The sequence below is a fragment of the Plodia interpunctella genome, chromosome 7 (assembly GCF_027563975.2).
Source record: "Plodia interpunctella isolate USDA-ARS_2022_Savannah chromosome 7, ilPloInte3.2, whole genome shotgun sequence".
Taxonomy (NCBI): Eukaryota; Metazoa; Arthropoda; class Insecta; order Lepidoptera; family Pyralidae; genus Plodia; species Plodia interpunctella.
In genome coordinates, this window is record NC_071300.1 from 9,679,194 (window position 1) to 9,694,285 (window position 15,092).

The 15,092-nt window shown below is 34.9% G+C and overlaps 2 protein-coding genes across 2 annotated transcripts in view; one reads left to right on the top strand and one right to left on the bottom strand.

The window, feature by feature from the left end:
- The window catches only part of LOC128671567 (uncharacterized), a 38,997-nt gene that overhangs the window by 19,345 nt on the left and 4,560 nt on the right, over positions 1 to 15,092 (top strand). The window contains exons 3-4 of the mRNA XM_053748168.2: positions 8,036 to 8,155; positions 14,775 to 14,889. Of these exons, the coding sequence (XP_053604143.1) occupies positions 8,036 to 8,155; positions 14,775 to 14,889 (235 nt within the window). The remainder of the gene's footprint in view (positions 1 to 8,035; positions 8,156 to 14,774; positions 14,890 to 15,092) is intronic.
- On the bottom strand, positions 276 to 5,274 carry mmm (missing minor mitochondria). The gene is made up of 2 exons (XM_053748163.1): positions 5,187 to 5,274; positions 276 to 3,898 (listed from the first exon to the last, which is right to left on the bottom strand). The coding sequence occupies exons 1-2, from the start codon at positions 5,230 to 5,232 to the stop codon at positions 549 to 551; spliced, it is 3,396 nt and encodes a 1,131-aa protein (XP_053604138.1). The 5' UTR covers positions 5,233 to 5,274; the 3' UTR covers positions 276 to 548.

Consider the following 15,092-nt stretch of genomic DNA (forward strand, 5'->3'; position numbering starts at 1 on the left):
TGCTACTTTTTGTTCTCTCACTTCGCATGTTCTTGGCATAGAATTACTATGTTTTTAGTTATACTAACTTTACTAGTTTATAAATTCAGTGTCCTATCATCACACAAGAAATGCACTGCTCGACATTCATAGGCCTCCCCTATAATATCCCCAATATAAATTGCATTCAGAATTTCAGAGCGCCGACGTCCAACTGCGTAGTTTATAAACTTTACTCCCAACTGAAAAGTTAATGATAGCATAGAGAAAAAACAAATCACATTAGATCCCATTTATTTTTAATATAATCATAAGTAATAAATTCACACAGACAAAAATATTACTATATACTATTATGAAGATGTAAAATAAAATTGAATAAATCTAACATTATCTAAAGGACATCATGATTGAATAAACCTGTCGGCCACACCAACCAATTAAATTTGATTAATTTATCAATTGTGATGATGATAAAAACGTTACAACCATAAATTTGTCATTTTTATAATAGCGAATAACGACTTTATTACCAAATCTAAAGAAGTATAATTCAAGTGATAACAATATTAAGACATAGTCGATAGTGAGTCCGAGACGACTTCGACGTTCGTTGGCTCCATCTTAGAATCTGCGACTAGTGGTTTCTTGGGCACAACCTTTGTTACCGATGGCTCTCGGCTCGATTCTGCTATCCTCTGCCTATGCATCATTATCAAATCACTATAAGCTGTCAAAGCATTCCTTCTTTCCTTCCCTTCTGCCAACGTTACATCCCAGCAGAAAGGCACTTTATAAGGATTATCTTTAACAGTCGCGTGTGCAGTTTTCTTCAAATATTCATAGTCCTCCATGTACTCTTTCTTTATTAATTCCTTATTGTCAGCCAACAAACTCTTTTTGACTTTAGCCTTTTTCTTAATAGCTTCCGGGAAAAGTATCGCAACAGTGTCATTGAAAATACTGTTCTGATTTTTCATGATTTCAAGCATTCTTCTTTCTTTTTCCAGCCGTTGGGCCTCTAGCTCCCTTAGTGGTTTCTCATGTTCGATTAATTCTGCTCTATTTATTCTCTTTTTGACAGCAATCGTTCTTTCTATCAACTTTTGAATAATCATTTGCCACTTCTCTTCTGGACCAATAACTTTCATTCTCTCTAGCCTTCTTGCTTCTGCTTCCTCTTCTAATCTTTTTTCTTCTTCTTCTCTTTCTCTTCGTTTTTGCTCTTCCTTCTCAGCGAGTAAAGCACCTTCCTTTCTTTTCATTTCAATTAAAATTTGGGGATTGTTTTTCATCCATTCTTCTTGCCATGATATAAATGTTAGCATAACTTTTAACTCCCTGTTAATCATACTTTCCAATCGCGATTGGTATATAGGATTCTCAAGCATGAAAATAGGAGGATCTAAAAACATTTTGAATGATCCGTTCGCGTCACTCACACCAATTATATTTTTTTCTAATGGCAATGTATGGAGACTAACTCCAGTTAGCATGGTACCCGAAAGCGTTTGTACTGAAATTGGTTGATCACTTCTAAGCAATAAATCCCAAGTTTCAAGACTTCCTTCAGCCGTAGCAATAAATATTACACTAGGTTTGTATAAGGACCAAGCTGCATCTGTCAAACAATATGGACGTTGTTTCCATATAAGTGGTCGTCCATTAAGTTTATCACACCATATTGCAAAGACTTTCCCACCTACTGTTAGTGTCAAGTATTTGAGAAATGGATTTCTTTTGGTACATGATAATATACCGTCATGGATGCAACAAATGTATTTTATATTAACAAATTCGGAATTAACAAGTTCACCAGTGTTGAACTCATGGCCCTCGAATTCTACTTTTCTCATTTCCCCATGTTGTGAGCCGCAGTAAATGTCATGATCCATATCATCCTCCGTTTGGGGAACAATTTCGAAAGAAAAATATTTTCTCCCAAAACCGGTGTTTCGTGGCGTATAAATATATTTTATTGGAGGACAGCCCATACCAAAAGTTTGTAAATTTATATAACTTGATGGCTGACCTGCAATACCTAGAATAATTTTATAACAAGGTTGTAAAATACGATCAAGTATCTTGAATGGTGAAACGTCCACTAATAGCCCGGAAGGTCTTCTCAAAACACGCTTAGATTTCTTAACCTTCTTGTTTTCAAAGAGTGTTACATTTTCAACAGACAAATTCCAAACTAATATTGTTCCATCTTCAGAACCTGTAAAAAACATTGTTGACTTCTTTTTCTCAGGAGACATTGTCATTTTTCCCGTCGGACTAATAACGAAATTGGGTGAGAGCCACTCAATAGCTGTAACTGCTCCATAATGGCTTGTTATTAAATTACTTAATACAGTAGCCTGCACTATTGCATTATCTTGAACAGATTTCATCCAGGTCATATGAGCGTTCATAGCGATGCGATATTTTTCTCTTTTTTCGCTTAATACTATAATCTTTTCAACGTTTTCTAACTTGTTTGTGAGATCCCATACAACAATTTGACCATTTATACAGCCACCAACCAGCACATTTTCATTAAATGGACAAAACGAAAGAACTTTGACTTCTCGAGGTGCTTCTAAATAAAGTTTAGGTATTAAACTGTCAATGTGACTCCAAATCATGACTGGATTTAGACCGTATACAGCTCTTTGAATTGGGTCAGGTCGAGTAGTTAAAGTCTTCATGACTGTCGGTGATCCATCAGCATACGAAAGAGCTACAATACCCGACCACATCGGATGAAAAACGGCAGACGACACATATTTATCTTTAGCTCGAACATCAGTAAAGCAAACGTATTCTTCAAATATCATAGAGCTGTAAGTATCAACTGTTTTTACTGTAACTAAATTGGGATAGTCGTTACAATAAATATCCATAACAGTATTTAATTCGACAATTGAGTTAACTTCTTCACATATTGAAGACATAAAACTATTGATCTTTTTTATATATGATGGTCGCCGCATGCGTTGTAAGGCTTCTTTGTAAGCTCTCAGTCCAACCTCATCGGGAGGTTCTTTAACGTCATCATCATCATCTTCATCAGAGCTCGCTCCCTCTGCCTTTTCATCTCCAACTTCTCCTTCTCCTCCTGCATCACCGCCGCCGCCGCCGCCACCACCACCTTGACCTGTATCACCTCCCGCGTCTGTATCTTCGACTTTTCCTAAAGCATCAGCAATTGATTGAGTCCACATATTTTGTGGATATCTTAGCTCTGTTTGAGCTGGTCTAGATATCAAACCTGGAGCAACTTGTATAGCAGCATCTACACGACATTTGAATACATTATTGAACTTTTGTCTGTAAGGTGTCAATTCGATGTAACCATCTCGGCAAGAATTCGTATCTCTTACTTTGAACGACTGTGGATGAGTAGCTCTAGGAAATTTTGCTTTTATCTCCATTTCCATTAAGGCTCTTGTATTTACAGGTAAAAGCTCTGTTATTTCTATTTCACTCCCCAAACTTTTCCAAGGTCGTGGTTTCTTTTGAACTTTCTTTTCTAACTTTTTCTCTTGGCGTTTAATGAATTTATCCGATTGTTGCTTGCAATGATCTCTAGCCTCTATCGTACAGCAAACATAAAATTCATCTACGTCTTTAGATTCGTCTGCAATGTATCCTAAAAGAATTTCGTCTTCTGGATACTCTTCAATCTGTTGTTTTAAAACGAAAAATTCAGATAACTCTCCGCCTATATCGATAGTTTCCATTATCTTGTCTTTACTCACGGATTTCCATGGGTATTGGGAGCTAATGTGATTTCCTATAACCATTTCTATTTGGATCTGTGTTTCCTCCCCTAGTATTAATGTGTACACACCTTCAACATCGTACTTTGGTATAAACCTTTTTCTGCGTGGTTGGGGTTGTGGCGAACCCATTTTCGCTTTAACAGATTTGACTGGAATAAAATATATTAAAATATAATGTTAAGATTTTTGTCTCTACACTAACAATAACAAACAAAACCTTTGATATTTTTAATGTGACATAAAACGTCAATATATTTTTCTTTACGTCAAGTAAACTGAGTCAACCTCATTCATAATAGATTTCATAAAAAGTATCGATGTTTTTTCTATGATTTTTATGCAAAAATTACAGATACTTTATGTTAGGTAAATGTTCTCTTTAAATAATATTACATAAATAATTGTAGAAAAATTTAATAAAAATACAACTTGGCTAAAAAAAATTGTTCACAGCATACGAGTCAATAAATCATCACAAATTCGGCTACAATTTTATACTTTTCTTTTCACCGAAAGATTTTGATTGTTTTACCCTTAATTAATGCGTAAAAAATATTTCGACAAAATTATTGATCTCATTTGTGTATGGATTTTAGTAACATCAGCCATGTAGTCGACAACTAAGTTCGTCTATTTGGACCTCTGTGCCGCAGTGCTAGTGGCTATTTTAGAATAAATTTGCGTGGACCGTGCTGTCAATTGTACTGTGAGATAATTATATATGATATGATATGACATGACTAAATTAAACAAGCGAGCAAGTACGTTATAAATTGATCGTAAAAATGTACATACACCCAAATTGCACGCTGTTACATGCATAAATTAATCTATACTATAATTACGATTACGTGATTAGTATACAAACGGATTAATACGTAAATCAGGCATAATTTGAATGGCAATCGAGTCTATTGGAAATTAATTGGGTTATGTTCAAAGAGATTAATCATGATTATCAGGAATTAAACCACTGTGACAGAAAAAGTATAAATTAAACTCCTCTGTCAGACCTTTTTGTCTGTTAACATTCGCTGAGTAAGACAAATGTTTGAGTAGATTTTAAATAAAAGTTTAGTCATTTCTCATTCGATTTAATGTATAAACTTTTAAAGGCGAAATAATAATAAGTTTTTTTTTTTTAATTAATTTTTGACATTTGAGACTTTGTCAACATATCATGGCCTTGCAGTAATCTTTTGAGGAGTTCCCTCCCTGAGCCGATCCCAGGTGCACCATTTGCTTATAATAATGCATTGTCATGCGAACTGAAGCGACGTGAAAATTCACGACTGTACTTTTAACGGTTGATTAGTCCTCTCATTGGGAGCCGATATTGGTCCGCCGTCAGGTCTTCCTTGTCACAATTCATTGCGAGCGGAACTAAAGCCATATTGCAAGGTAAATAAAAGTTTATAAAAATAATAGGTAACATACCCAAACCTAAAAGCGATGGTCTCTTCTGATCTACACTCCTTTCCATTTCTTCATCTTTTTCTTTTTCTTCATCATCTTCATCGTAACTAGAATCCGTTGAAGAATCCTTCTCAACCTTTTTAGTTTGTTCATTTTCACTTTCGGTGTCACTAGATTCAATCATGCTTTGCTTTTGTTGAAATATAACTTCGGTGTCTAAATTCATAAACTTTTTTGTATTTAAATTTTCAAATTATTATATTTTAAATTACAAATAGCATCTCTGTTATATCGAAAGAGTCACGTAGGTAACCAAGTTTTGTTGCGTAGTTGGATACCGTTGACGCATGCGTATTATATCAAATCCAACGGGGGTGCTGGTACTTCCTGGTACTGAAGAGATTTTAGGATATACGAGTATTATGTACTTCCAATAGAGACTTCTCTCTTCTTCATATCGAGTGTGTTATTGCATCTGACATGACTTTACGACTACTTACCGCCATCTAGTGGCAGGTAGTCGCATACACACTAGGGAACTAAACTGTACACCAGTGTGCAGGTTTCCTCACGATGTTTTCCTTCACCGGAAGCAAATGGTGGTCTATGAAAACTACTATATATGAGTCAGATTGGTATACAAAGCTATATGACACGTGTAGGATACGAACCTGAGACCTTTCGATCCACAGGTTAGAAAGGTCTCAGGTCTTCACCATTACGCTTACAATTGTCTAGTGATAAATATTAAAAAGTTTTAGGGTGGGTTACACCGTCAACTTTAACTTTAACGTGTGCAGAAAAACGCAAAGTACGCCATTTTGTCTAAACGTCCTTAATACTAAAATAAAGGTCCTTTATACTAAAGTCTACCTCTGACAAAATGAATAAATATAAAACAATTTGATTTTCGAGCCATACATTCGTATATATGGGTACCTCTAACTCATCTATATCCGCCGCCAAACAACATTGCTTGCATTGTTGGGTTTCGATTTGAAGGGTGAGAGAGGCGGTGTGATTACAGGGCACTGTGGAAAAAGATCCTAGACCACAAAGTAAACGCGTGTGACGTCCGTCGTGTAGCAGGTGCTTATATGCTGTGGTGACCACTTACCATCACGCCTACTACTCTGCTTGGTATAATATAAAATGCTTGTCATTACCTTTTGTTAAAATATCTTCAACCATCCACTCAATTCTTGTATTTAATATATTGACGCGTAGATAATTTTCGTGCAATTATTTTAGTAAATTTGGATTAAACTATATTTGTTTATTTACAAGTTTCCAAGAAACTGTTTTCAGAATCTAGATAAATGCTCATATTCAGATTTACATAAAATATTACCCCTTTACGCGATATGAGGGAATGAAAAACACATAACGCGCATTATTTACTCTATAAATATTTACTGGATGTTTATGGAAAAAAATAAAACGGGTCAAGCATGAATCGGAGTCTGGACAGGGTTTTCTATAACCCAGCTTTGTTTCAATTGACGAGGTATAATTGCAGGCATTTTTTTTATATTTTATTAATCTATTTGTCAATGTGTAATGGTTCTAACAAGGACGTCCTATAGAGTTTTTTGAAGTGCTTAAAATTAATTTAAATGGATTTGTTATACATGTCACACATGCGTCACACATGCTTTTTGACTTATTTTTGAAAATAATAATGACATGAATCGAGCGAGCATTGAACCCGCGCCCCTGTCTATGCGGGACAGTGCTCTTGACCACTGAGCTATCGAGACCTTGTCAGTTCGGCTGAATTAATTCATCTCTTTTACGTCTTATGCCGACGTACAGTATTTTCAAAATCAAAATCAAAATCAAATCATTTATTCAGAAATTAGGCCTTCACAGGCAATTTTTCACGTCGTATTCTAAATAGCATTTCGGAACGACCACTGCTGAGAAGAAATGCCGAAAGAAACTCATTCAAACAGTGTTGGTCCCAATTATGCCAGAAGGGCTTACCATTTTTTAAATATAAATTTATGTATAATTTTTTATCGATAATATTTATAATTTTTTATCAGTAATAAAGTATTATATATATGATTATTATGATTTAATTAGAGAGTAGTAGGTACTCTTCTAATCAACATACGTAACCGTTACAAGCAAGATATTAAGTTTCTTGAAAATATTCAAGCATCTATTTAAATGGATTTGTTATACATGCGTCACACATGTTTTTAAAAATAATAATGAAAAAGCTAATAAGTACTTAGTATTAGTTAATTTATTTCCTTTATTAATAAGTCTTAGCTGCAATGTACATACCGATAAACTAATATAGACGTTACTTTTACAGATTATACGAGACAGAATATATTTAAAATACCTATATTTTACTAGCGGCTCGTCCCAAATTCGCTCGGGTAGAAACATACTAAATTATTCACTTAAACCTTTCACAGTAATCAAACTATCTATTTGTAAATACCGCATGGGAATCCGTCTAGCAATTTTTGAGTTTGTCGCGAAAAGTCAAACAGACAGGGTGAATTTCGCGACTGTTTGAACACGGCGTGTAGCGTTTCATTATTGTCGCACATTTTTTTTTAAAATAAAGAATCTTTTTTTATTATCAAACATTTATAACATCAATATTGTACTAGTACTTTACTTATTTGTAAAATAGGATAATTAAATTGATTACTGTGTATGGTACAATTTAATAAAGGAGCGGCGGCGGAGTTGAAAACGCTCGTGAAATTCACCATCGACATCAATTAAATACAAGTCTAAAATGTTACGTCAATAGAACGCCGGTTAAAATCAACGTCAAATTTGACTGTGCAACTCACCCATAATCAGATGATGTAAATGTTAAAATAATTCTCATTCCCTTTCAGGCAGCTCTATCCCGCAGGAAGGAGTCTGCCGCTCCCCTGACGGGAGAGAGAGACGTCACTATCTTCCGTCACGCTCTCAACTACCCCTTGGCTTTGGTGCTTCGACTACGAGTGTTACAGGTAAGTTTTGTCAAAATAAATAAAACTTAATAATAGTCACATAATTAATTTATAAGTAAATACTATAATATTATTGTTTAGATTTGCTAAATGTACTCAAAGTGTGAAATTACAGCGGTCTATGGGTCAATTATACGCAGAAGGCACACAGCGCCTTGCGTGTTCAATATAATAACGGGCTGAGTGCTCTGTTGGGGTTACCGAGACACTGTTCCGCATCGGGAATATTTGCAGAGGCGCGGCCATTCCACCTTCCAAGCCGTAGTGCGGAAGAGGGTAGCCTCTCTGATGCGGAGAGTGGATGCTAGCCCCAGCAGCCTTCTCTCTGTTATTGCTGGCAGAGTGGACGGGCCCATACGCAAACACTGGACCCAGATTAATTTAAATAAGTTGCTGACATAGTCTTAAGAACATTGTTACTAACGTTCACTATGGATAATGTCCGAAATAAAGAAAATTATTATTATTATATTATGATAAGTTAATCTATCCAAATTCAGTGCAATTTCGCCTCTATATTAATGGCAAAAAGGTAGGGTTACTTGATGTACATATAATAAAAATATGAGATTTTTGCCACAAGCATTCACTGTATTCAGAGTATTTTTTTTTTCTATTTGTTGATCTTGTTGCATCGTCGTGTGACCAAAATCCGATCTTGTGTCATAATAATGCATTCATGGAAACTGAATACTGCACTCTGGTTGATTATTCTACTTGTGTGTGAAATGGTGGAGTAATGCCAAGAAATTTGTTATGTGTGTTTCATTCCATGTATCAACCACGACCCTCAGCCATGAGGAAATAAGACTATACGACTATAAGAATTTCTACATACGATTACGAATTCACATAAACTCACTAAGTCTATAAAACAAATGCTATAAAAAAACAAGTCTCTTCAGAATCCCTATAGAGATTTTATCAATATATTGCTTCAAAAGTGCTAACTCAAGATAAATTGTTCCGATATTATTTTGATAAAGCGACGTCGTGAATATCTCAGGGAAATGGCCGCATTTTTCCTACAAACCTCTTTTCTTAGATGACACGCTCCCGTGAAATATAACGGAAAGTCACTAAGACAAACGTCACGCGGCGCGTTTATATGAACGCTATTTTATAACTGATTATTTCTCACTAGCTTTTGCACGCGGCTTCGCCCGCATAAATTTCCCACGGGATCAGATATTTTTCCGGAATTAAAGGTACACTATGTCCTTCTCCACACTTCAATCTACATATATTCATAATTTCAAGAAGATTGGTTGAATAGATAGAGCGTGAAGAGGTGACAAACAAATTTACTTGCGCATCCTAATACTAAGTAATATTATAAAGGCGAAAGTAATATGTTTGTTTGTTATCTATTCACGCGTTATCTACTCGACCAATCTTCTTGAAATTTTGCATAGATTAGTTTGTAGCACGGAGAAGAACATTGGGTACCTTTCATGCCTGAACAATAACTGCTGCCGTGGGATATCACGCGGACGAAGCCGCGGGCAAAAACTAGTTTACAATATTAGTTAGTATGATTGGTATTAAGTACAGATAAACAAAACAAAATAAGTACGAGCGTCGCTCACATCACGTAACAAAAAAGAACTGGATATACACAAGAAAATTCTGAAGCGGTGGTAGAGACTTGTGTTTTACAGCCATGATTTTCTGTTTATCTCTACCTCTCTTATGTAGAGATAATATGTACTCCTGGTTGCGTTCGGGGTTGTGAAGCTGCGAAGCCCGACCTTGCGAAGTGCAGACGAAAAAGTAGAAAAGCGGTCCCTGAGCTCCAACGCTCAATATCTGCAGAAGAAACCGAGTATTATAATACAGTAGGAGCCGAAATTCGCTATACCTGTAAAAGGTTATTAAGCTATAGGCACTAATGTAATTAATTGCATTCATATAAGTAACTTTTGAAACTTATTTTTTATAATAAATCCGTCTGCCGTTCCGTATCCTTGTTTGCAAATACCCGATAGGGTTCATATTGTACCTATCATGTAAACAATTACATTAATTAAAAAATAAGATCATTGTAACACTTGGTTGGCGAATAAATAATATGAATATATATGAATACTTAATGTATAATTATGTAACTAAACAAATGAATATTTTTCCCTCATCGCCATAGAATAAGTACCGATTCCACGTGTAAGATCATCCTAGACCATCCAAGTTTACCTCTTTAACCAGTATTCCACAAGAGATTTGCATTATAAACTTCCACAATCATACCATCGCGTCCGCGATATCGGCTACTTTGACCTGAATATTCAAAACAAATGACAAAAATAACAATTTATACCAAAACTTCGCTCGTTGTTCCTGTTTGCGTGGCTATTTCTTCTTTGGCAACATGTACCAGATACATTGTCATTGCATTTTTATTGTAACTGGTTGCATATTTGCCTGCAACTGTATTTGGGCTATGTCTGTACGTGTGATGGCTCATTATAATGACCTGTTTCTCAACCACATATCCCTCAATATCCTTAGAGTACCTTTACCGAGTACTATCTTTGTTTTCCTTTATTACAATTATACATAAATTTATATTTAAAAAAAGGTAAGCCCTTCTGGCATAATAGGGACCAACACTGTTTGAATGAGTTTCTTTCGGCATTTCTTCTCAACAGTGTGAACAGTCGTTGCGAAATGCTAGTAGTTTGTAACTTTGGTAAATATCATTTAATTTAGAATATGACGTGAAAAAGTGCCTGTGAAGGCCTAATTTCTGAATAAACTATTTGATTTTGATTTTACAAAATTCGTCAAATATTTGATATCTGATACTTCCTATCTTTTTTATTTTATGGTTCCTAACAAAGCATCATATATATTATCATAATTATACATTAAGTAACAGCTATTTAGCTGTTACTTTTTGTGTGGTAACGCACATACATTCCTAATAAACATAACAAAAAAAACGTAACTAAACATATTTTAAGAGAATATATATAACCTACAAAGTAGAAGTTACATCTAAGTATAAATATAACAAAAAATATAAGTGAAAATATAATTTATAACTCTGTTTACTAAACAGAGTTATAATTTATATTTTCAGTATCTTGGTAGCTTGATATTCCTTGGTTTTACTCTAATAAATTGTCTCTTAGCAAAATCGTTTTTAAATTTAAAATTTTCTGTATATGTATTTAGGTGGTTTAGGTACACACGTGGTGTTGAGTTGTTGCCTAGCTTTACTAGTTAGTGTTATATAAGTTGCGTAATTTTGGTGACAATTTGTTATCTGTATCTTAAATAAATAAATAAATATCTATACTAAAAATATAATGAAAAAAAATATCAGGACTTGATCAAGAATCAGATAGAATCCGGCCATTTTCATCTCATTATTTAAATTTTGTTTTTTTTTTTAAGCATTACATCCATATATCCTTCTAATATTATAAATGTCAATTGTATTCCCCCATTCACCAGTCATCACCATCCAGTGCACAAACAAACTTAAACAATATTCGCGCACATGAATCTTCTCACAGCAACATATTTGTCAGTTTAAAGCGCGAAACCGCGGGAACACACGGAAACTAAACAACTTGTCCAACTGCGTTAATTAAGTTTAAGCACAACTTGAACATCGCATTTGAAGCTTGATTAATATCCTAAACGTGGTTGTATTGAATTTCGACATGATCTAATATAATATTGCCCAGAGGTAATCTTATTTGTAAGTCTAAATTATAAATAGAAGAGAGTAAGATTCGAAACAAAAAATACATTTTCTTTTTTATTTCCTAACCACGACAGGTTTAGTTCGTTTTCGACATTCAACGACGTTCAAACACACAGTGCTCAAAATGCTACAAAAATATTGACGATAAAGCGTTAATCGAAAAAAACAAGTGAATAAAGTGCCTTTGGAATATTGTAAGTGAATCACGATTCTCCAAAACAAACTCTACTATCAAAAAAATTCAAAACTAATCCACATTATCAGTGTAAAATCACCTTTAGTCCACTTACTCAAATTATACCCTTTGAAGTTGAATGCTTCAACATAATTTACGACCTCCTTTGTGAACTTCAATCCAGGATGAATTCTTAAGATGTTTGTCAAGAAATATAGTGGCTGCAGGTAAAGAAACAGTAATCTTTTTAATCCACTTCTTGAGGATATAAATCTGGATTTAGTTAAATGGTAAATTCGAAATTAGGTTTTAAAGACACTTCTAGATAAGTACTTATAGAAAACTATAGATCCCGTTATATCTTCCATTTTATGTACCCGTCATTTGAAGAGTAAGAAAGAGTAGAAGAAAGAGTTGTCCATATTAGAAATACATGAGAAGAAACTAGACTGAACGCTGAAATCTTTTGTACCTCATCATTAATCTGTCTAATATGAAATATTCTAGCTTTAAATGTGTTTATTAAAAAGTTAATACAAAAATGCTTACAATACGCTGAAGCATCGTTATTTCTTCTTCATCGCAATAATTATTTAAAATATTCTGAGCTTTCAGCAGAATATTTATTGAGCACTAGATATTAAATCTTCCAAACATTTGTAATGGAAATGCTTCTTTGTTCAATTATTTCTTTCACTGCGTCATTTTGTTTACCGTATGACATACAATTTGGCACTGTAAAGCCAAGTGGTGATTCCATGGATTTAGTAAGTACTATTAGCAAATGCTAGTAGTTTGTAGATTTTCTGAATAGGTTAATAGTACACTGGTACTATTAACCCTAAGCATACTGATGCTTTTCCATTCAATTATACGTCAATTACTGCCATGAGATACAGGTTAATGAGGACAGAGACGTAATGTTGACGACCTCGGTGGCGCAGTGGTAAAGTTCTTGCCGCTGAACCGAGAGGTCCCGGGTTCGATCCCCGGTCGGGTCATGATGGAAAATGATCTTTTTCTGATTGGCCCGGGTCTTGGATGTTTATCTATATATATATATATGTGTATTTGTTATAAAATATAGTATCGTTGAGTTAGTATCCCATAACACAAGTCTCGACTTACTTTGGGGCTAGCTCAATCTGTGTGATTTGTCCTAATATATTTATTTATTTATTTAATGTTCCTACACATGACTTTAAGTAATAACTACTCCGTACATATTAAAACGTACATATAAAACATATACTTCGTATACTCCGTACATATAAAAAAGTACATATTAAATCCAAACTTTAGCCTTTAACATTGTAGGACGTTTGAACAACAACAGAAAAGTTTTATACTACTACTTGTGAGCTAACATACGGAACTAGTGGTGCGTATTATTTATGCTCATCGCTGATATTTAGTTACTAGATATTGCCTGCGGCTTCGCCTGTGTGAATTTTCTGCGTCCGTTCATAACTGATATTGTCAACGTTTCGCTTTGATATCGCAACTCTATACAACGATTGAGCAAAGCTATCGTGCCTCGAGACGGATCGAGAACATTGTACTTCACTTGGAAGTGTTGAATATTCATGAATCGCTTTTATCCGAATAAGGGTTGAAGATTTGTTATTAAATATTTGATGTTTTGGGTATTGGAGGGCCGCAGAGGAAGAAGTGAGATTTTTTTTTAAAGATCGCCATCCACCTGTTACGAAAGAAGATCAAACAAACACACTTTCACAATTTCATTATTCTTCTTCCATCAATCTTCTTGAAAGAAGATCATATAGGAAAAAAATACCGTGGTAACTCCACGCGAACGAAGTCGCAGAATAAAAGCCCCTTAAATAACAAGTCTTATATTACAACATTTTATTTGTATTCTAAATATTTTGATCGTACTAAACATGAGATTTTAATTTTGGATCTAGCAACGTGTTTTTTTTACTTCTTCTTGTTTTCGGAATGTAATAAAACTGATGTGAAGAGAGAAGAGCGTCTTTATTTAAACATGATCGTCTTAGAAATAAACCTTATTTTTTTAGATTCGGCTGTGATTTTACAGATAGCCGTCTGCCTAACGTCGACTCCCCTTGGGAACGCTATCATTGCCTATCAGCTGTCAACTATCCCTTAGTTTGCTCGAACAACACTCATAAGAAGAGATGGATATTTACTTATTTAGTTTCACCTGTCCCGTCTGTCTGTAAATTCATTCAAATCTTGCAAGTTAATTTTCACCTACTTCCGCTTATCCTATGGTATTGAAATTCTCCGTATCAATTCATTTTTACATAAATATTCATTATTATTAATCATAAACATGACCTGATGGTGCAACCAAGATCGGCTACCGACGAGGGAACTCTTCAACAGTTTACTGCACGGAAACGATTTTGTCACGCCTCGAATGCAACAAGATCGCTCTGACTAAATATACTCAGATTCCTCATAGTTGTATTTCCTCATGGCTGTGGGTCGTAGTCATTACGTGGAATGAAACACACACAAACTTTCTTGGCACTATTAATGGAGTGGTTCGCCATTACCTTCTCCATTTCACACACAAGTTAATAATAATCAACCAGTGTGCAGGTTTCCTCACGATGTTTTCCTTCACCGGAAGCAAGTCTATGAAAACTACAATCGAGTCAGATTGGTATACAAACTCATGGGGCACGAGTAGGATTCGAACCTGGGACCTTTCGATCCACAGGCCATCTTATTTACAGATAGTATGCGGCATATCAGCCATGGTGATGGGTAGTGTTGCCTTCATTGAAGAGAGACAAAAGTTCAACATGGGTCTCGGTATTCCTGCTGGTGGCTTCAGTGTTTTAGCTGCAGGTAAATATCCTTATCCTTACATATGATAAAACAGTCCTATGCCGTCTCTGTTCCTCACCAATACATAGTGTATAATTTACTAGCGGCCCGTCCCGGCTTCGCTAGGGTAAAACCAAATGCAAATTCAAATTCAAAATTCTTTATTCAATTTAGGATGATATACATCACATATTGACGTCAAAAAAATTACTTAATCTAAGTCT